This window comes from Rhagoletis pomonella, unplaced genomic scaffold (assembly GCF_013731165.1).
Source record: "Rhagoletis pomonella isolate Grant_MI unplaced genomic scaffold, Rhpom_1.0 Rhpom_scaffold_00011, whole genome shotgun sequence".
NCBI classification, from domain to species: Eukaryota; Metazoa; Arthropoda; class Insecta; order Diptera; family Tephritidae; genus Rhagoletis; species Rhagoletis pomonella.
The window spans coordinates 21,724,202-21,746,941 of record NW_023458565.1 but is presented as its reverse complement, the minus strand read 5'-3'; the positions used below and the strand labels follow the sequence as shown (position 1 = coordinate 21,746,941).

At 32.8% G+C, this 22,740-nt stretch overlaps 1 protein-coding gene across 1 annotated transcript in view; it reads left to right on the top strand.

The window, feature by feature from the left end:
* The first annotated feature begins 5,098 nt into the window (after window positions 1–5,098).
* The window catches only part of LOC118747216 (heparan sulfate 2-O-sulfotransferase pipe-like), a 32,481-nt gene continuing 14,839 nt past the window's right edge, over window positions 5,099–22,740 (top strand). Inside the window, exons 1-3 of the mRNA XM_036481205.1 lie at window positions 5,099–5,697; window positions 18,729–18,892; window positions 19,258–19,316. Of these exons, the coding sequence (XP_036337098.1) occupies window positions 5,609–5,697; window positions 18,729–18,892; window positions 19,258–19,316 (312 nt within the window). The 5' untranslated portion in view covers window positions 5,099–5,608. The remainder of the gene's footprint in view (window positions 5,698–18,728; window positions 18,893–19,257; window positions 19,317–22,740) is intronic.

Below are 22,740 nucleotides of genomic sequence, written 5' to 3'. Positions count from 1 at the left end.
TATCAATTTGTGGAAAAATTTTGCTTTAAAGCACAATATGTACATAGATTACCTTCCTCATAAGACTTTGATGAGTACGGAAATAGCTTTTGCCAGGGACCGAACATAACAGTTATTGATGAAAACTGTCATGGAAAAGTTCACTGTGAAGGAAATGTTGTAAGTTCATTTGGTGATAAATAGGCCATCAGAGTCTTGAACAATTTTACTTAGACGGTTTTAAAGGATACGCTCAGTGATCTATTCTGTCGAGCCTAGCATGCAGAGTGGCCAGAAGTGAGAAGGTTTGGCCAAAGGTTTGTTGGTAGTAGGCTTTTCCATATACATATATACTATGTTTGTATGTAGTAGGAAAGTGTCCTTCTTGAATGCATCTATTTCACAATGCAGTAAGATGCAATAAGAGTTAGATGTAAATATATATGTATATCAATATGCACATCTGTATGTACACACGTGCAGAGAGGGTCTCTGTGAATGTTCTGTACATTTTGTTCTTCTCTCTTTGTTCTTTAAAACACTCAAGTGCAGATAACTATTTACGTATTTTACGTACATACTTACTAGGTACTATATATGTACAATATGTACATATGTATGTATGTGGCTTAAACATCAACACCTGTGCATGCAACGATGCAATCAACAAATGATGGTTCAACATACTTAATGCCTACATAAATAAATATGTATGCACGTACATATCTTTGTGCTCGACAAAACGGTAACCATGCTCTCTTAGTTGTTTGTCTGTTCAAAACTGTACAATGTATGCACATATGCATACATGCATATCCATAATAAATATGTAGCCATGCTGTTGAGCCCAAAAACAGTTTTAACAACACCAACGACTACTGTTAGCCAATTTATAGCAAATTCTCCTTACTACGAGTATGTACTATCTTGGTCCAATAGTGAAGGTGAGCAAAATGTAGGAGATCAATTGCAACTTTGCCATGTACAACATACGTTTATGGCAACTATGTATGTACATACTCGTACGAATGTCCATATGTATTTAGAGATCGTAAAAGTATGCACGTTCCATGGTGATCTATGGTCATGTGCAAAAGTAGATATCCCAACTTTTCATAGTGGCAAGAGAGCCAGGCTAGCCAGCCAGCCAGTCAATGCCGGCCGATTGGATCTGAGTTTCCGTTTAAGTTTCAGCTTCCAGCTGCGGCCTTAACTGTTACTGGCTTAAATAAGTATGTATGTAGAAACCTCAAGATACTTAGGTATCTATGGAATTTTGTACAAACATACATATGTCTGTATTCATCTAAAAATTTACGCACTTGTATAGTATGTATGCACATATGTATGTAGGTATGTATACAGTGGCTTCAAAATAAAGTGGGACAATGTAATTGCATTTTTCTAAAGATACAAAAAAAAAAGCGCCGGTTCGAAACGAAGTCACACAGATCTCTTTGCTCTTTCTATGCTATCTATAAACTGCAACAAACCACAATAATCTGTTTATTCCATCTGTGGTCATTAATAATTGTTTTACTATTTATTCGTTTTAAGGGCAATTGACGCTTATTTTCTATCGGTAAACTGTTTTACTATATAGGGTATCAAAGACCATTCATCCACGCCTTTGTTCAGAGAATCCGAATCTGTAGTAAAAACTGTAGGTTTTTATAAAAAAAAGAAGGTTTTCCGGTCACTTTAACCCACAGTCGCTAATACGACCATAAGACAAAGCAACCCCGACTTGGTAGTTCATATTTTTGTGTTTTTTAAATAAAAAATATTTTTCTCTGTTTTAGATTTGTTTAAAATTTTTAGGATTGATGGACAAACATAAATAATAAATAAATATGAAATTTGAGCTTGATTAATACATTTTTAAAAACTTTACAGCACAAAAACACAAACAAATTGATTTAATAGTATTTCAAATATTTCGAGAACGGGGCGAGGAAAAATTTGAATAAAATCACACATACACACATCAAAATTCTCTATGAAAAAAAAATTTAAATTTTTTTTCAGTTTGAAAAAATTTTCACATACAAACTTTTTTATATAAAAAAATAGTTTTTGAAAATATGTCATCTCAAAAAAATTTTTAAAAAATCACAGAGCTACCTGAGTAATGCGTAGTATTTAAGTATAGTATTATGGCATGCACTCTAGAATAATTTGAATTTTTTTACACGGAAGTTGAGTAAAATGAGTACATATATTACAAATTTACAAATTTTTAAAAGTTTGTTTAGAATTATTTTTGAGTGTAAAGTTTTGTAGCCCATTAAATTTTAGTAGAAAATAGTGCAAGTTTTAAGCAACTGAAAAACTGGCGTTAATTCTATTTTAGTTTTCTTTGAAAACGGTTTTGCGCGTTTCCTTCCATAAGAAAAAGTGTAAAAAGCTGTCAGCATAAAAAATATTAAAAATCTACGCAAAAAAAAATTGTAAATTTGTCATGTACTCATTTTACTCAACTTTGGTGAAAAAAAATTCATAACTCAAATTATTGTAGAGTGTACCCCGTAATAAAATGCTATACTATAAATATTGCGCAATACTCAGAGCTAACATTGTGATTTTTTTCTATTTTTTTTTGAAATGGCATATTTTCAAAAAATAATTTTTTTATCAAAATATATGTATGTGAAAATTTTTTCAACTAAAAAAAATAAAAAAATATTTCTTTTCATAGAGTATTTTGAAGACCAACAACTCTCCTAACGAAGTCTGTGCTACAAGCTCCAGACTGTATAGCCTGTTGAATGTTGATTCTTAGTGAGGCCTTTTATGTCAACTTCTGGCAATTTTACATCGATTCGTCCAGAAAATATGTTAGGTCCAGTAGTAGCATCGTCAATATGTTGCATTACATGTCTGAGAAGTAATTAATTAAAATGAAAATGGTCTGTTGAGCTTTTCCTCCATCTTACGAGTTATACCACCCTTCAGCAACCAACTGCGAGAAGAACCTCAGTGCCACCATGTTGTTCTACAAAATCTGCTGTTTTTTGTAGCAGTACTAGATTTTGGAGTGGCACGGCCCATCACTAACTAAAGCAGCGTTCAAGAGCGATGCTCGCATTTGTTTCCTGGAACTGACAGATATTGCTTTAAAAGCATCACCGCTGCTATAAGATTCATCACAATCATAAACAGAGTCTGATTGAGGCAAGTCATGAGACATACATAGTTGAACTAAACTCAGAAGAAATATTACACGGAGGCAACTTGGACTTCTTTGCCCCTTTTTTATAGTGCTTAATACGCTTTAATGCCCACATTCTCAATCTCCATCCAATGCAAAGTCCTTTGGGCCAGAAGGAATCGTATTTAAAATTTTATGGGCTATAAATCTCCATACCTTAAACTGCTCTAAAAATTCAGAGTAGAAAGTGCGAATTTTGACGAAAATTTTTCGAATTGTTCTAAATGTTGTACACATATAGCTTGAATCCTTGAGTTTTATGGATTTGGCTAAAGTGCAAACAATATTCTTATACAAAAAAAAAAGAAATACAAAAAATAATTTCTTGAGAAACATTGTAAACATTAAAGAAAAATCACCAAGCGGTTTTTCTGAGTAACTATATTTGTCTATAATAACTCCAGTTGAAGTTTTTTCAAATGATGAAGTTTCGTTGTTGCCTCTAGTTTCATCACTTTCGCTTTTGGTTGAAGTAGACTGAGAATATAGCATTAATATGATCTCAAACACCGTATAATTAGCTAAATAAAAAGTTCCTTAAATTAATTTTCATTCTTATTGAAATAAATAAAAAAATTACAAAACTATAGTTTTTATTAAAAAAAAAATAAAAAAATAACGAAACTATAGTTTTTATTAAAATAACTAAAAAAAGTTATTGGAAGATATTTTCCAGATTTGGTAGATTTTTTTTCAAGTGGATGGTAAATATTTTTTTCGCCAGTGGCAACTCTGGCGGCTGAGAAATTGCTTTGAATTTTACAAATTTTTTTCGCTGACGGCTTTTTGCACTTTTTTCCAATTAAGCATGAATTTCTTATGGACGAAAAGGCGCAAGACCATTTGCAAAGAAAATAAAAAAAAATTAACGCCAGTTTCTATATAAATTGTGCTTTTTGTATGGAAAAACCCGCAAAAGCCGTTATAAAACAAAAAAAAACAAAAAATATATAAAAGATCCACGCGATTTTTCAGCCGCTTAAAACTTGCACTTTCTTTATTAAAATTTAGCAGCATACAAAACTGCATACATATTTTGAAAAGTGTTGCCGCCTGTTTGAAAAGTCGAATTAATTTAAATTATACACAAGTTGTATGAAATTTTAAAATATGGGTGCTAAGCGAAAGAGTATTATTAAATTTATAGTATGAACATTTGGAATATTTTTCAGATGTTTGAAGAGGGTTACAACCTTTTAGAAAAGTTAAATTCAAACTTTTTAATAAGTTAGATGCATTACACAAATGCGGGAATCAATCGAAACTGATTTAAAAGGGCTTCATTTCGAAAAGCTGAAATAGTTTGCACAAGATGACGTGGCTCCTCAGCCCATAGAAATTTTTTGATCAGCTATTTGTTCTTCTGACTTCGTTTTATGCTTCATCTATCGCACCTCTTTCATAGATCACTGTTTGTATGTATGTATGTATGTATGTCGGCACGCATAGACACACGTCGACTCTTTGGAGCAGCAACAGCAGCTGTGCAAACCGAAAAATAAAAGGTATGAAATAAGCAAAATGAAAGCTATGCTACAATAATAACAACAACAAAAAAGGTAAAATAAGCGCTAAATAAGAGCATGATGCCGCCGAAACGATCGTCGAAGCTGAAAAAGTAGAAAATGCGGCAAAGACCTGGAGCATTGCGAGCGCAACTCCATCGAGTGGAAATAATGCTGAGTTGCTACGTTGCGACGCACCGACGACGGCTCAATTCTGTCTATGGTTGTTTCATTGGATTGGCGCATTGCTGCTGCTGATGTTGCTGCTTTACGGCTTTGCCGCTCTGTTACTGACAACAATTAGCCAGCAGCAGCTAGCAGCTAGCAGCTAGCAGCCAGCAAGTTGGCCAAAAAGCGGTCAGAGACCGACAGAAATTTTCAGTTTAACCGCGATTGCCAATCGCTTAAGACGCTTTTTTGTAAAGACGACTTCAATTGCATATCGTGGTGCTATCTACATACATATGTATGTAAATACATATTTACAAGTATTTTTCTTTGGTTTTTGAAAGTTTTCTTACGCTACGCTGAAGGCGGCGGACTTGAGTACTACTTAGTCGCGTTTTTGCCATTTTAACTGCATATCTGCTATTGTTGGCTTTCAAGTTCACGTAGTAGCATAACTCGTATGTAATAACAATTAGAATCGCGTTGTAAACGCAAAGTCCAAACACGTAAAATAGCATACATATGTAATGGTAGTAATTATTAAAATGATTAATTAATTAATTAATTCATGGTGCATGTGTAACAAAGCAAATACATTGATGTACATATGTACGTGCGTATGTACATTTGAAGTGTAGTGATTTTTCAATTTGATTTTGATATCTTTAAAGCAAACTGCATGAACAACAAACACATCCGTTTTCTGCGTAAAAAAAAATTTTGAAAATATTTTTGTGTACGTAAAATGAGTTTGGCCGGTGATAAAACGTTCAAGATGAGAATGCGCGACATGGAAAACGCTTTCAAATATCGCCGGATACCATATCCAAAGAGGTAAGTAGTTAACTCCTTTTATCGGGCACATGTTAGATATGCGTGCCCGGGCACGCAAAAACACCACCAAAACAAAAACAAAAAAAAAAAGAGAAATGCTGTGTTACAGGAAATTCGTATCGAAACCCCAAACTGTAGGCGAAACTACGGCTGAAAATTTTTTTTAACAAATACTTTCAATAAAGAAATTGCTTCCTGGTGGTGGCGGCGGCCAGAGTTGCACAACCAAGCAATTGACCAATTTTTCGCGCTCTCACCCGTTCCATTCACAAACCTACTAAACTCGAATTGAAGTCGTCTTAGTTAGAAAGAAATGAAATGAAATGAAATGACTCGCTAGACAAGAGTACAACAAAAAAAAAGAAGCCATACACGTAGAGTAGTTAATAGCAGCGAAATGGTACGCTTGCACTCCTAACATAATGACATTAATAAAAACAACAACAAAAAAAGCTTGTAAAAAAAAGTTAGCTTAGAAAAAGAAAAACAAAAACAACATTTGTAGAAAGCACCAAAAACATATAAAATAAAAGCATTGAAACTACCAAGTGAGTGGCTTGCCGAAGGAGTTGTTCCAAATTGATATCACCTAGTTTTGAATTTAATGAAAAACCGGTATAAATTGTCTTAGACGCACCGCACTTTTTAGCCTAGCTTACATACCTAGATTCACACTTGCATACATACATGCGCGTACATGCGCGTACATGCTCGTTCATACATACATACCGCGATTGACAGTGGTAGGTATCCACTGCCGACAGCACCATTTTCGGGCAAATAAAGTTGAAGTTGGGGCTATTGCAAATAATAATAACTGGTTAGCTATGTAGTGCAAATACTTATGCGTAGATATGTATGTAGATACGTTTGAAGGCGAATGAATGCACACTTTGATGTAAAAAGTGAATTGCATTTGGTAAACCGCCATACAGCCCATAGATACTTGACTCTTTTTAGCTGCGAGATTGCTTTTTAAGATCTTTTTGTTTGTAACTAATATCCAGATGGGTGAAATTTCTTCATTATCTACAGCCTCTGTTGCGGTGGCGCTGAATTTTTTGTTTTTTATGGTTTTTGGATTTAATACACTCGACCACCTGACTTAGTGCGGGTCAATTTATTTTTATAATACCGCATAATTTAAAGTTTTGTACGCAAATAATAACAGCAAATTTAATATGCTGAGGGTAGGTTGACTGTGGTGGTGAGCGAGCTGATTGACTGCGTGATTGACTCACTAGGCTGGGTCGATTTTGTATGGCATAAAAGAAAGGCATTTATGATGTCTTAGGGCTTAGCCAATTGTTATTGGCCACGAAAGATTAATTTAAAACTTATCTTTAGCCCGCGAAATTGAATCAAAGTGTATGATTTTTAAAAATAAAACTTTGGCTTGTAATATCTATGGAATGCGTTAATTGTGGCAAACAGGACGATATATTAAATTAAGGGTTATTAAATTTAGTACCTCACGTTCATTTATCATTTTTCAATAAGTCTAAAATTTTTTAAGATATTAAGATAAAACCTACAAAAGCTATAATTTTCCCTTATGAATTTTCAATTCTTCATTACTTCAGCAACCAAGTGAAAAATACAAAAAAGTGAGACGAGATTTATTTCAAACGTTTTAATGTTTTCGGATGCTTATGTAATATTAAAAGGACCATGGATTTGGTCACGCCGATTTGGTCAGTTTTCAAGTTGGAGGTGAATGAAGTCAAACATGTTTGATAAGTTAATAGTAGTTTCAAGCACATTATTATTTACTTACATTAATAAAATGCAATTAGGGTTAGAAACGCCCATTTTACGTCCATTTATGCAGTCTTGAAAATTGGCGCGGAATGGTCACCGAAGAAGCACATTTTTCGCGGTTTCTAAATTTTGCCGTTATATGAAAGTAGGGGACGTGCAATAAGTGTTTAGATATACATACATAAATATTTTAGTTAATTCCATTATGTGAAAAAGTGACTGTAGGTAAATGCAATAGTTTTTAACATATCCTGGGAAATCCTTTTGAGGACTCTCCAATTGGACGATATTGCTTTGCATTCAGCTTGAACGAAAAATGTCACTGCTTGGCACACTTTTCTGTAATCCGGTTCTTTCATTTGAAAGTAATTTATACATACAATTGAATTGAAATTAAAAAAAAAAACTGGAGATCCACTTAAGTTTTTCGTTATAACTTTGGTAAATGTTACTCGATCGGTACGTAATCGTTACTGATTTATGATAATAATATGATAAAAATCGTTCAGATTATAAAAAAATTATTTAAAAAACAAAAAAAAATGTTAAATAATTTTTTTTTGTCATTTTCCTATATTTGAAATTTTTTATTGTATTTATAAACATATGAAAACTAATTAGTGTTTCCAGAAGTTGTGCCTGTTTAGTGTTTCCATACTCATTTGCATAAACAAAATTTTCCCACCACTATGCAAAATAATGGCTTTTCCATTGGAGCAACCGAAATTGTTGCTAAATTTACAAAAATTCGCAAACTATAGCTAATAATAAAAAAAGATTAGAATATTTGGAACCAGCGATCCAAATGCACCCCAGTAATATCAATGCTGTTCTTTATATCTTTTGACTATAGGCCAGGGCAATTATCAAGAGAACAAATAAAATCTTATTGAAGAGAGATAACTTTGAGATTAACGACAAGCTAAAGGGCTGCGAGAAATGATATTTGACTTTATCAAACCTTTTTGCTGAACCCAGAATTTTTAACAGGAATTGGCCTTATTCGACTAATGTGCTGTGGGTCAATTGGCGGTCGATACGCTCTTACAATTTCTACGAAAAAATTTATTTTTCCCATATAAAAATACATGGAAAACTTTGAGCGCTTTGCGCGACCTCTAAATATTTTTTAATTTCAAAATAAAAAATAGGGGTCTACTTTTTTCGATATAGAACACTCCTAGGGGGTGAGAGCATTACAATTCCTACTTTACTCTTTTTGGACCACCCTAATGTAGCCATTAGTAGATGGTGCCACGTCCAAATAAACGTTGATGGCACCTTTCCTGGCCAACTTCTCCGCAAGGCGATTCCCTGCACAGTCATTGTGGCCCGGCACCTAAAAGAGTCTGACCGGCGAAAATTCCCTTGCCAAAGGTCGAACAGTTTAACAGACATTCGACTGCTTCCATAATGCTATCTCTGCCTGAAGCTGGCGCCCTGCATGAAAGAACCAACCACCGACACTTCCGTCAAGCTTCGACCCATCTGTGTAGAAATTCAGCTTAAACATTTTAACACTATTTAAATTTGCAGTTAATATTTTGAGCAAAAGTAAAAAGCCAACAAAAATGCTAAATAATTTTAAGAAATAGCTAAGAAAAAAGAAGCTAAACAGGATTTTTCCGGCTAACCGGAAAATAGCTCGCATGGCAACACTGGTTATCATATTGTTGTAAAATTGTTTGTTGTGGTTCCAAGTTGTTTAAACCCAGACGCACTTCTTAACCATCCGATAGTATTCGCTGTTGGACGAATTTCAACAAAATATTTGAGCAATTGTTTATGCTACAAATAATAATTCAACTTTTTAATTTAAATATTTGTAAAACATACTGGAACATTAAAAAGAAATGCCAGTTGTTTATGAAATATCATCAAAAAAGGTAATGCAAAAATGTGGTACAATTTGTATATTTCTTATTTTTTTGGAATTTTTGAGGTAAATAGTATATGGCAGTATATAGTATATAGGCATATGCCGCTAATTTTTGTATGATATTTTTTTTTGCGTTAGAGCACTTAAAAAAAAAGGCACAACCTTTCATACACTTTGTTAAATTGGTTTTGGGGAAAACCCGGTTTCGGCGTTTTGCCATCTTCAATGAGATTTTCTTTAGTTATTTTTTAGAGTTATGATTCCACTTTGCATTATTAATCATATATTTTTACATTGTTTTCTCTCACACATTATTATTTAAAATAGAGCGTAATAATTTATAATATAAACCTTAAATTGATGTGCGCCTAGTAATGGAAAATTCTTGGAAAGTAAAAAAAATTAGACATGGTAGTTGGAAAATCGTTAACGGTTAATATTTTGGTACATTAGACATGGGTTGTTTAATTGAAGTGGCGAGTTTATTAACTTCAATTACAACTTATACGTGCCGTCTTAAACCACTACTCGCACTTTGAACTGAAAAGAAATTAGCATAAGTTAGTTTGTTGTTGTTTGCGACAGGATGTAAAATTTCTCGGGCTAATATCACTTATTTATATTAGAAGGCAGTAGAAGGTTTTACCTAGACATCTGATTCTAGTCCTGTACATACAGTGCTGGGCAATTATAGAGCAGATTGCCTGCCATTTCCTCTGCATCTGGTGAATTACACGACAAACACGACAAAAAGTGTTTTATTCCAGTCCTAGTCTTGCAGCATCGATTCCCAGGGATCAGTGCCTTGTGTAAACGTCAGTTAGTCGAGATAAATCTTTCTTATTCAGTTTGATGAGAAATCCAGTGCGTTTTGCGCAGACTCCTACATGATTTGTAGGTCTTCCCACCTACTGTTAGCGACCTTTTTCCAACGCTGAGTGTGGTGATCCTTGAGCAGAGGTGCAAGACCTTTCTGCCCCTGAGGCATTTAGCGACGACCCCTTTCTGGCTAGCTCCTCAGTCATATCGTTGCAAGGAATGCTGCTGTGCCCGGCATCTAGATCAGTGCAACAACATGCCTATCAGCTAAGTGATAAAGTTCTCTCTGCATTGTTTTATAATGGTGGAGGTGTGCCCTGATCGCTGCCTGGCTATCCGAGAAAATAGCAATGCTTGTCCCTACTATCGTTGCGGCTAAAATTATTTTGAATGCCTCTTTGGCAGGATGCGGTAGTTGAAAATACTCTCCGATGTGGAGGCCACTTAAAAAAATTAAACAATGAGAAAAGGTTAAGAGACGTGGGAATGTAGTGGTCAATAGAAAAAAAAACTAGCTCAGCATGCTTTGAGATCCCGAAAATACAAGATAACACCTCAAAATTTTTGCTAAAGGCCGAAAATTTGTGTGCGGTGTGTTTTTGAAATATAGGTATATTGGCATGTCTCTACGTCACGGATTGACTCCTCCCATATTTTTATGCAAGAAACAGCAGTCACGAAGGAGCTGGAACTGCGACTCTCTAATGAGTGCTTCTACATAAAGGAGCTTCAAGTAGTTATTCTTGGGAAGATACACCCTACGAATTTTGTGTAGCTAAAAACACGATAACACTTTGCTGGGTCCCAGACCATTATGGGATCGAAGGCAATGAGGTCTCCAACAAGTTGGCACGAGAAGGATCGCTAATTGCCTTTTTGGGATCTGAACCATTATGTGGTCTCAGTCATATTTACTGAATAGGTACACTCACAACGCGGCCAGGGGCCATAGACAGGGGCTACCCTTTCAAAAGAAAGGTTATTATTTTACTAAATAGAAATGACATTAGGCTACTCTCTGGATACCTGACTTTTCACAACCGACTGCGATTTCACTGGCACCGAATGAGTGTCATAACAGAGTCTGAATTACGGCTCTGTCTTGAAGACGATGAGACGTCAGAATATATTATCTTTTACTGCATGGCTTTGGCTAGACGACGCTTAATCCATTTTGAAGCTCAAATGGTCCAACTCTTTGTAATAAAGAAAACGCCTACGAAGACCCTTGCAGGACTCATTAGGGAAGCGGATGTTATCTTGAGCATACTGGGTTATGGACTCTCTCGTTAAGAGTTACAAAAGGTCTATGTCTGTGTTCGTATAGAAAAGTAGTTTATATCGAAAGGCTGGCTTTAGTATAATGATGGCGCCGACCCGTTGATGAACTTTTGGCAAATAAACACGCAAGAAATACCTCCGATACTAGCAAGTCAAGATTCTTATTAAGTGTTATCAAAAAAATCCTTGTTGTATAAATAATAAAGGGAATGCCGCATTATACTAAAGCCAGCTTCCCGACATAAGCTACTATTCCATACGAAGACAGGTGCACATATCTAAGTTTTCAAATAATTAAAAAACGCATTAATTTATTTATGGTAGAAGCGATATTTTAAGTAGAAATAGTTTACATAAGCAATCGCTTTTGAAATTTTTTCAGACGAAACTAATAACAATTAAAATTAATTGTAAAAAATGCAATGCAGGTACCAAAAACATTAAAAGCTATGGTATATATTGTACATATGTACATATACAGCTGGCCTAGAGGATCTGCGCGTGCCCTATCTGCATAGTGGACACATAACATCAGTTGAAGTATGTATATAGTACATAAATAGCTTTTTTTCCTTATTGCAATCAACACTCTAAAAGCAATGACAAACAATCGACTTCATTTCATAATATTATATCTTTTTTTAATGAACTTTTCACTACTTTCGCGATTTGATATCTTCATATGTACCTACATACAAACATACACATGTAAACAAATACATATGTAATACGGTTCAATGTTGCTAAAACTTTGGCGAACATCTTTGTGTTTGACATAAAATTGTTTGCAGCTAGACTGAGTACATCCACACAAATAAGTACATATGTACATATGTACATTAGAGTGTAACACTCTCCATGCATAAACAAGTAATTACAAAGAAAACATTTTTAAAGACAAGCTTTTATTAATGGTTAGTAAAAAAAGGTCGATCACCGCACCGCCTAACGGCTAAAATTTTGATGGATTTATTTCTCTACAATTTTTTTGTTGAATTCTCAATTAATTTTTTTCAGTGTCAATAAGCTTTTCATTTAACTGAGTTAAAGTATAGCAGTACTGTGCTAAAAGTGGTAGTAAAAGCAGCGCTGTTCTACAAGTAAACATGTGATATACAATATTGTGTACTGAAAATGGAAAACTCGCTGCCAAAAAAATTTTCTTCAAAAGAAATACAAATTCCACGTCGCTCTCGTCCGTTTCTTTTAAATAATATTTTATGGTGTTTTCGGTTCTACCAAAAAATGTGGCCTTTTGCCAATTCTCTTTTCGTGTTCGATTCTAAAATAAATTCAAACGGTGAGAAAATATTGTGCTCGTTTTTTAAAATGTCACACCCTTGTAAGACGAAAAAAGGCACATTCTCTGCCCTTTGAAGTTTTGTCAGTGGAGATGGTTACCCTGTAAATGAGATGGTTGCTCCAAAAATGAGATGGTTGCTTAAAACGACAGTATTATGAAACGCGTGAGCTAGGTAGGGACGAAAAGGTAAAAACATGCCCTTTTAGGGGGTTGAGTGTAACATCAAACACATTTTGCACCGTGGAAGGGCAACATTTTTTTGGAAGAAACGAAACCACCATTTGTTTGCGCGATGCTTGCAGAAATAAAAAGGTTTATGTATAATGATCAGCTTATTAAACGTATAACATCTCGGAGTAGCTTATTCTTATTTAAATTTTATTTAACCGAAGAGGAAAGGGCACTTAAATCAAAATTAAAAACAAATTAAAAATGTTTAGTGAAACCAAAAATTCGAAAATCTAATTAATTTGCACTTTAATGAATCTGTTGAAACGGAGCCTAAGTAATATACTTACATTCTAAATCTAAAAAAAACCGGAACCTAAATACGGATTTTCCAAATAAAGTAGGAAACGTAGGGGTTTTCAAACAGTTATCTGGACACCATATGCTAGGTATTGATTCATTTTTAATTTTGCATTGTCATCGCGGTCTGAGCTAAGTTTGAAGTTTCAAGTCTCTAGCTAATCGGGCAGTTGGTTAAAAGTCGATTGTAATATTCGCTTAAACTTAATAAAAGCGAAAAAGAATTATAAAATTTATTATATTTAAGATACTTATAGACTTACACTCAAATTTATAAAAAATAAAGATGACTTTAACTGCTTTATAAATCGGAAATTTGTATGAAAATGTCACTTTATAGAGCTCTATAAATCTATTTTATTTTTTATGAATAAGGCCATTAAAATATAAGTCTTACAATTCCGGTTGAACAACTTTTTTTGTGGGGCATCCTAATATATGTATGTATTTCTGTGTGTATGTGCTACCTTATTGATTGCACATACTTACCTACATACATAGTATATACATAAGGTACAAATTTATCTGCATACTCTGTACTTTCATACATACTTACATACTTGTATATATGTAAATACATATTTAGCTGAATCTTCATTTGTTTACATACGGTTGGATATTTGTTATTGTACTCGTAAGCCACCTTCAAATTGATTAGCATTATCTGCTCTCGTCACGGCTTTGCAAATTTTCTCCTACATAAACCGAAATAGCTTGGTTTTTTTTTTTTTTTATATACACACATACCACACAGTTGATCTTGCTAATTTATATCCACTTAAAAAAGCATTGTAACTTTCACAAATTTTTGGGTGTCATCTATTAGAAGTTGTTTGAAAATTTTCACTTATGCCACCCACGCGTAGTATTTAACCAAATAAGGCGATTTCTGCAAAATTTATAATATTTACATAAGTTTCATTTCACTCATGCACTTATTTGGGTTGTGATAGTTCAACTTTAATAATTTAACTTTTACGTAATGTTAATTTTCTAGCGAATGATTAGCTTGCTAGTTAGCTCTCTTATTTTTTTTTGTTTTTAATGAAGAGACAATGCCTTTTATTAAAATTAGCTTAGCCTACTGCACTGATAGCTGATTATTACCGCAAAAAATGCAGCTCTTTTTCTTGTTTTTGAGATTTATGAGTATGTTTACATGTATGTATCTGTGTTTTATTGACATTTTTAATTCGAGCAATAAACCGTTCAGCCGGGTTCAGTAAACCATCTCTCGCATGCAATTCGATGTGACAATGAAAAAAGTGTTATAGTCAATTGCCAATTGCAAAAGAAGTTATGTTTCCGGGTGATTCTTTCAACAAGTCTTTCGTTTTACAATGCTTTGCAATTACCGTAATATCTGCCGTTGCGTAATTAATTATCGTTTAGTTTGTTTCAATTTCCTGTATCGACATTTTGCGAGATTTTTTAGTGTGACTTTTATTGGATTTGGATTGCGCAAAATTGCAAAATTGAGAAAGGCTGAATCAAAGCTTTTGGCAAAGAAAAGTACGGTTGATTAAAGAGTCCTTTTAGTGAAGACATGTCACGAAATTAAGGCTTTCCTAGAAGAAATTTAGTTCTATTCAATATTCATATCGTTATCAAAATACATAAGTATACTATATAGATAGGAGCCGAATGAAATGAATAAGCCTTTAGGAGGTTTTTAGCGATATCTTGGAGTTAAAGCCCTTTCCTATGAATTCTTCTTCTTTTTGCATATTAGTTAGCTTGGGATAAATTTCAGTTGTATTCGAAGTTGATAAAGCTTTATTAAGAAGCAAGACTTCAGCCGGGTTCGAACTAAGAAACATTATTTTCGCAGTAAATCAGAGGAAGATTGTGGAAGATTGAAAAGCTTAGCAAAAGGTTCCATAAAGTTTTCGCAATATTTGGTAGAATTTTGTTTTTTCTAGTTTCTTGAAGATTTATACGTTGTGAAAGTAGGTATAGTCAGCAACCAGTAAGTGCTTGGAAGCATAATAGATCCTTAGACAGGCCAGATTCTTCGATAGAAAGGATATTATTATATTAAATACTAGGTTATTCTGGGTTTTGACGACCACTGCACCTGAGTGGGTTCAATCCCTCCCGCTGAGTAACATCTAGAAAACTGTGGCTGTGTTGGTGAGCACAAGAGAACTGCTCCGCATGAGCAGCCCGATAGGAAATATAAAATATTTTATATATGCCTAGCATGATGGCACCTTTCGACCGTTTCTCGTTCCATTTCATCCACATATGTATGTAAGTACCGTATTGCTGTGAGTGGTTAGACTAGTCCACTTATTACTTGCTTTTTTAAGAGATGGATCCCTTAAAAAGAGCTCGCAGGTAGCGAACAGCCTGGCCAAACCTTTCCAGTACTGCAAAAGTGGAACGTCCATGCCCTCTATTGCAAGTGCGTCCGTCTTCTCGTCGGCTGGCACGTTCTGGTTCCAATAATGCAATAATAAAGTTCAGACTACTTACCCATCTCGTTTAGGGATCTGGAGTAGTCGTGTGTGTTGAGACTCGCACTAAGCACAGTTTTAATAAACAAAATCTAAAAATCCGTCATACTTGCAAATAAAATATATGTACATTAGGGTGGTCCTTAACTCTAGAAAGCAAATTTTTACATCAGATTTCCTAAGCCTCAACCCCTACGTCGATTCTATATATCCAATCAATCGGTACCAAAACTGATATGTCGTTCATTTGATTTTAAAGACCACCTTAATGTACCTGCATACATACAGTGTTCAAAAAAATGACCACGTGTTGATTTTTTTTCAAATATTCGTAATGTATTTTTGAGCTAAATTTTTTTGTTTGTTATTTTTCTATAAAAATATCGCTTTAACCAAAGCCGTATAAATCATAGTTTCAAACTTCATACAAAATTTAGGAAAATTCAATCGCGTTGATTTTGGAGAATTTTTTTTGGAGGCTACTTTTCGGCTTTTTTAATATAACAAGTGCAATTTACAAAAACTGGCGGTTGATATTTTGAAATTTTGTTGCTAACGTTCTCCCGCGTTTCATTTCATAAGAAATTCATGCTTATAAGGAAAAAAGTGCAAAAATCCGTCACAAAAAGAAAATCTCAAAAATCAACGCGATTTTTTAGCCATTTGAAACTTGCCTTCATTAGACTTAAATTGTATGGTCTATAAAACTGCACACCCAAAAATTCCGCATAAAAATTTTGATGAAAATTTGTAGAATTTTCCTAAATTTTGTATAAAGTTTGAATACGGGTTTGATTAAAGCTTAGACGATATTTTTATAGAAAAATAACAAAAAAAATTTAGCTCGAAAAACATTACGAATATTTGAAGAAAATCAACACGTGGTCATTTGTTTGAGCCACAGTATGTATATGTATCTCCAATCTTAATCTATCTACTACGGTTGAGAAATTAAAGAGCTAACAACAATTTTGTAATTTTGCATTCACAATTTACACATATTTATTCGCTTGTATACATATTTACAAACAAACTCAGGCGAATCAGTCGCATAAAATGTAGTTAGCTAATTAAAATTAAACCGTTTACATATGCAGGTACATAAGTATGCTTATATTTGCATAAAATAAGTCTGACATAAGCGATTTTGCGCACACGCTATTACTAGCTCGATATTTACTTACATACGTATGTATGTATGTATATACTTTCATATGTATGAATGTATGCCTGTATCTACGATCATCCAGCATTCATTCGTAGCAAAAGCGTTCATTGAACTTTAAATTAAGAGACCACATTTTTCATTTCGTTTGCTATGCTATGTTACATATCATTAAGAAAGCAAACCGGTATTAAAATTGACCCTTACCTTCAATATTCTGGATAGTATTGGCGATTCATCGTACTTTTTGGCTAATTCGACGACCTGTAGTTTGGCCACTTAATTTTTCGATCAACTACTAGACATCCACATTTATGTATGTATGTATTTATGTACATACGTGACGAGCAAAGGTGCTTCAACTGTTTTCTTTCGCCAATCTGCTTTGATCTGCAGATCAAACGTCGTATGGACATACATATATACATATGTGTATGTATTACTTACTTAAATGTGCGTATGTAAGCATTTCGGCTTATCTTTGTTTAGTTTTTGCTTCTAAGCAATTTTAATTTTTTAACGCCATTTTACCTGCCTTGCGGCTATAAGCAAGCAAACATACAGTAGAATGGTTCGAAAAAGTTCAAAGACCTTATTGAATATTTTAAAATGCTTATTAATGTTTAGAGAAAGAATACAAATGCTTACAATACCAGCTTCTTTCAATTGGAGCCCCTTTTTTATTTCATTAGTTATTCATATGTGAAAATATGCATATTCATGGAGTTACATGGAGTGGAAAGGAAGGAATCATAACAAAAACAAATATTGAAATATATTTGGCTCACTAAAAATATGCGCTGTAATTAATTAAAAAAATATGTGTGTGACAAAAGAACTTAAATATAAAAATATACAATTTATTTAAAAATCGCGCCATATGTATGCATGTATGTACTTATGTATTTTCAGCAGAACTCCCTTAATGTATTTAAGCTGACTTCAAAAGTGGCACGTGAAAATCACTTCATTTAGTTTTTCGCCCCAAAAACCTAAATAGTTCTATAGTATTGGCTTTAGAGTTTCATCTAAAAAATTACAGAATGTTATATCTTTGTTTTTTTCTCTGTCTACAATAATTTGAATTTTTTTTTTACACAGAAGTTGGGTAAAATGCGTACATTGCAAATTTACAAATGTAGAGTGCACCCCATAATACTATACTTACATATTGCGTGATACTCAGAGCTACCATTGTGATTTTTTGAAATTTTTTTGAGATGGTATATTTTCAAAAAAAAAAACTATTTTTTTTAATAAAAAAATTTGTATGTGAAAAATTTTTCAAGAAAAAATTTTAAAAATATTTCTTTTCATCGAGAATTTTTTTTGATTTTTTTCAAATTTTTTGCTAGCTCCGCTCTCGAGATATTTGTTTTTGTGCTGTAAAGTCTTTAAAAATGTATTAATCAAGCTCAAATTACATATTTATTTATTATTTATGTTTGTGCATCAACCCTAAAAATTTGAAACGAATCAAACACATGAAGTGTGAACCCCGTTCGTTTGGTGTGGAACGTCCCATATACTTATTTGCTCCTTCGTTCAGGATGGCGAGCTTGTTAATTTTAGAAACCATGGGCCGTATGGAAAAACTAAGCAATTACTTTTCTTAAAACTTCACACCCTTTACTTAAATTTATTTGAATAAATCGAGTCTGAAATTTTAAGAAAAATATAAAAAAAAAACAAAAAAAAAATATTAAAATTAAAAAAAATAAAACGCAATTGCTTAGTTTTTATTCACACGGCCCCATATTTTTCCTATGTATGTACATAGTTAAATAACAAATTTAACTAAGAAATGTTTGTATGTATTTTTTACTTATTTCCCAGATCCGTTGAACTCATCGCTATATTGGCCATATCCTGCACATTTTTCCTTTTTATGCATACAAATAAATTAAATAGTCGCCTCAAGGAGATGGAAGTGAAATTACAACCATCGGAATTTTCAGCACTCGGCTTAACTGGTAATCACATCAATTCAAGAGAATCAAGTGAGTATCTGATGCATGTAATGTTTATTAAAAAAAGAGATTTTTCGCGACTACATATAAATGCTAATTACCAAAAATTAAACAGATTTTAAAAGCTTTGTAAACTCATTTTTGTAAAATATTTCATATAAAGAATTTAACATCAATATAATTTTTAAAGAATGCGAGTACCATTTATAAGAATATTTAGGTAGTTAAGCCAGTTTTAAATAAAATTCAGATTGTGACTAAAATTTAAATTAAGATTGAGATTAAAATTTAGGTTGAGATTGATACACATAAAACTTTTCTTTAATTGTAGTATTAATTTAAATTAGAGTAGCTGACCTTAACTTAATTACACCACCTTTTCTTCCCTATTTCAGGACGTGATAATATCAATACACTTCATGGCACATATCAATACCTAAAAAGTACTGGCCAGGTAAGTTTTATGTTTTATAAAAAAATTTATTTTGCTTATTCATCGAAACCATTGCATTGAATCGCCGTCGTTAGTGTTATGAGTACATTTCAACATTTCATGGTGTCATGGTTTTTGAAACATTATATCTTGGTTCCAGTTCGTTGATCTATCTCATATATAGTCCATTCGACATCGGTAACTTTATAGTGCTTGTATTGAGTGCGCGTTGCTTTATTCTGAAAATTCAACTGCATTCTAATCGACAAAATACATTAACTCATATTCTCGATTACGACATCGTTTTCGGGTGCATGCGACTGTCATAACTGCGATTGGAATACGTCACAAAGCACTTACTAAGAAGGAGAAGTGTGAATTAACAGCCTGAGAATACCCTGCAATTAAGTGAAGTGATATAGAAAAAAAAATACTGATTTGTGGAGAAGATATGTTTTTTTAAAAGTCAATAAATAAGTAAGTGTTTTAATAGAATTTGGTAAATATGCTTAGGACAAAAACGACTAAAAACTTTTTATCGATGATTTCTAAATAAGTAAAGCTTAAATTTTTCTTTCATAGTATCAAACAAAGACTTGACTAACAGTTAATAACAATAAAATGAGGAGAAAGATATTGTGATTTCAAATAGATATAAATGTGTATACATTTGTATTCCTACAGAAAATAAAACACTATTTTAGAATATTGCCCCGCAAAAGTGCGCTTGAAAAACTCAGGCATCAGTTACTTCCTTCTGAGACCCATTTTTGCAAGCTGCATGAAGAGTAAATGGTACATCGTCCATCGGCATCTTGTCTCACAAATGGGTTTACTTCCTCGCAAACCCCTAAAGCAACATAAATACATATACATACATACATACCACATACATACAAGCCATAAAAAATTAGTAGATAGAACACATAAACATAAAACCATAAATACCATACAAATTAGGTTTCCTACAAGCCACATAAACACATACTTACATAAATACATACATACATACATACATACATAGCAACATAGAGTAAAACCCATTGAAGCCGATTGCTAGAAATTCGCCACTATAATTCTCTACCATCTCTCTCCTTTTGGCCATTGGTCTAGAAACTCTTTATGAATACTACTATCTGATCTGTCTCTTGGCCTCTCTTTAGACTCTATTATACCTACATATTTAGTCTATGCCTTTGCATGCCTTTGGCCGCTAACTAACCTTTTAACTTTGTGTCAGGGACTTCTATTATTTTGAAAGGAACGAAAAGTTATAGGGAAGCGAAATTGAAAACAAAATAGTAATTTGAAAATAATTGTTTATGATTTTAATCACAAAAAACATACAGGTACAGTCAAATGTATTTTTAAGTAAGCTGCATTTATGTACTAAGTATGTAAGTGACTTCAAGGTAAAATAAATCTAGTTGACAAAAAAATTTGAAAGCAATTGCAATTATAAATTGGTTTTACATTGAGCTTGAACAAGTGCAGAAAAAATTTTTATTAATTTTGAGTAAATATTTCTTGGGTATTTTTTCAAAAGCGAAATTACATATATGTAGCACAAACTCTGCAAATAAAATGCGAGTATATGCAATGGGATTCATAATATGTAAGAAATAAAAATACTAAAAGCAATAAAGTCGGAGTCTATGTTAAGCAAATGTACATATGTACATACATATGTATATGGGTCAATCCATGTGAGATCGACCAATGGTTGGAATTTATTTGGATGAATTTTGGTCAGAACTTTTCTGTTATCATGTAACAAAGTTCTGCCAAAGTAAAAAAATTACTAAAAAACTCTAAACTTGAAAATTTCCGGGATTTAGCAAGTTTATTTTTTGAATAAACATTTCAATAACTATTAAAGGTACAAAAGTGGTTCTGGTCTCGTTTTAGGCTTGCAAAGAAGAGATATATAAAAGACATAAATAAAAAAAAAACTGAATTTATAAATTTAAAAAAATTTATAAAAATTTGAGGTGAAAATTTTTTTATTCAATACTAGAACTTTGATATTACAAAAAATCGTAAGAGCAAAAACTTATACAATTTTACAATACCTCAAAGTGATCCTGAAATTGTCAAGGTGTTTTTTTAAAGATATGTATTTGTGAACTTAAAAATTTTTTTTTTTTTTTAAATTATAGATAAAATTATGTTAGGAAATTATTATTTAATTTAAATTTATTCTCAATGTAGAGTTTGCAATACTTTTTTTTAAGTTTCATAAATTATATCTTAAAAAAATACCTTACTGAAAATTTCAGGAACTTTTAAGATGAGTTAGAGGTATTGTATACAAAAAAAATTTGAGTCAAAAATTTATGTACATAAATATGTACGTTTTTGTATCTACGATTTTATAGATTTAAAAATTTTTAATTATTTTTTTTTAATTTTTTTGGATTTTTTTTGTTTATAAAACGCGCCCACCACCATTTTTTAGACAATAATATTTTTTGAGATATTCAAAAAATATATTTGCGAAATCTGGGAAATTGTGAAATTTAGAACTTTCGAAAATATTTTTAAAATTTTTTTTTGCTTTGGTAGAACTTCGCTTAATGATTTTAAAGAAAAGTTCTGACGAAAAGTCATCCAAATCAAAAATGGTCGATTACAACCATCGGTCAATTTGGCTTAATTTCACCCTTAAAAAATGTAGGACCGTAAAAAAATGTTCAGCCGACTCGCATACGATTTAAGTTACGTTACATTTGAACGTTATAAATCTTTGTGGAAAATCTGTAAGAGATTGTTGGAGTGGCAAGAAATCGAAGTTTCGGAGGACCGAAAATCTACATATTTTCCAAGTGCTCAGGCACAGTTGTTCATTGTACTTCAGAGCCTGGAAAAGAATAAAACGGGGAGGGGAAAGCGGGTGGGCGTGAGGAATCATTACTAACTCTGCACACATAGGTACTGCAGGATCTTTGATGAATCTTAGTGGTTAGTCAAGTTAAAGACAAGGTAGCTAATCCATTCTCAAAACGACAAAGGAATCAAAAGGAAAATTTTGAAAAAAAAATGTCGCTTACGCTACGCAGTCTAAAATTTTGATGACATTTTTTTTTTTTATTTCCCTAAATTTTCCTGAACTGTACACAAAGTTTCAAACTTTGACTTACATGGTTTATGTTATATAATCTACTATATTTTTTTTATAAAAAATTAGCGAAAAAAATGTATCACGTAAAAATTTGTGAATATTGCAAAAAATAAAAGTGTGCTATTTAGGTGAGCGCCACTGTATGTAAACGTAATAAGTTTCGCAGCCAGTGTAACCGCTCATCACCAAAAGTTGTACATCACCATGACCTTGTTCTTGGTGTATAGCATTTGCGCATTTTCAAGATCGTCTGCTAAAAAGGTTTGGCATAAGCATTGAGCAAGTTACCACTTATTACTTACATAGATATTTGTATTTATGTAC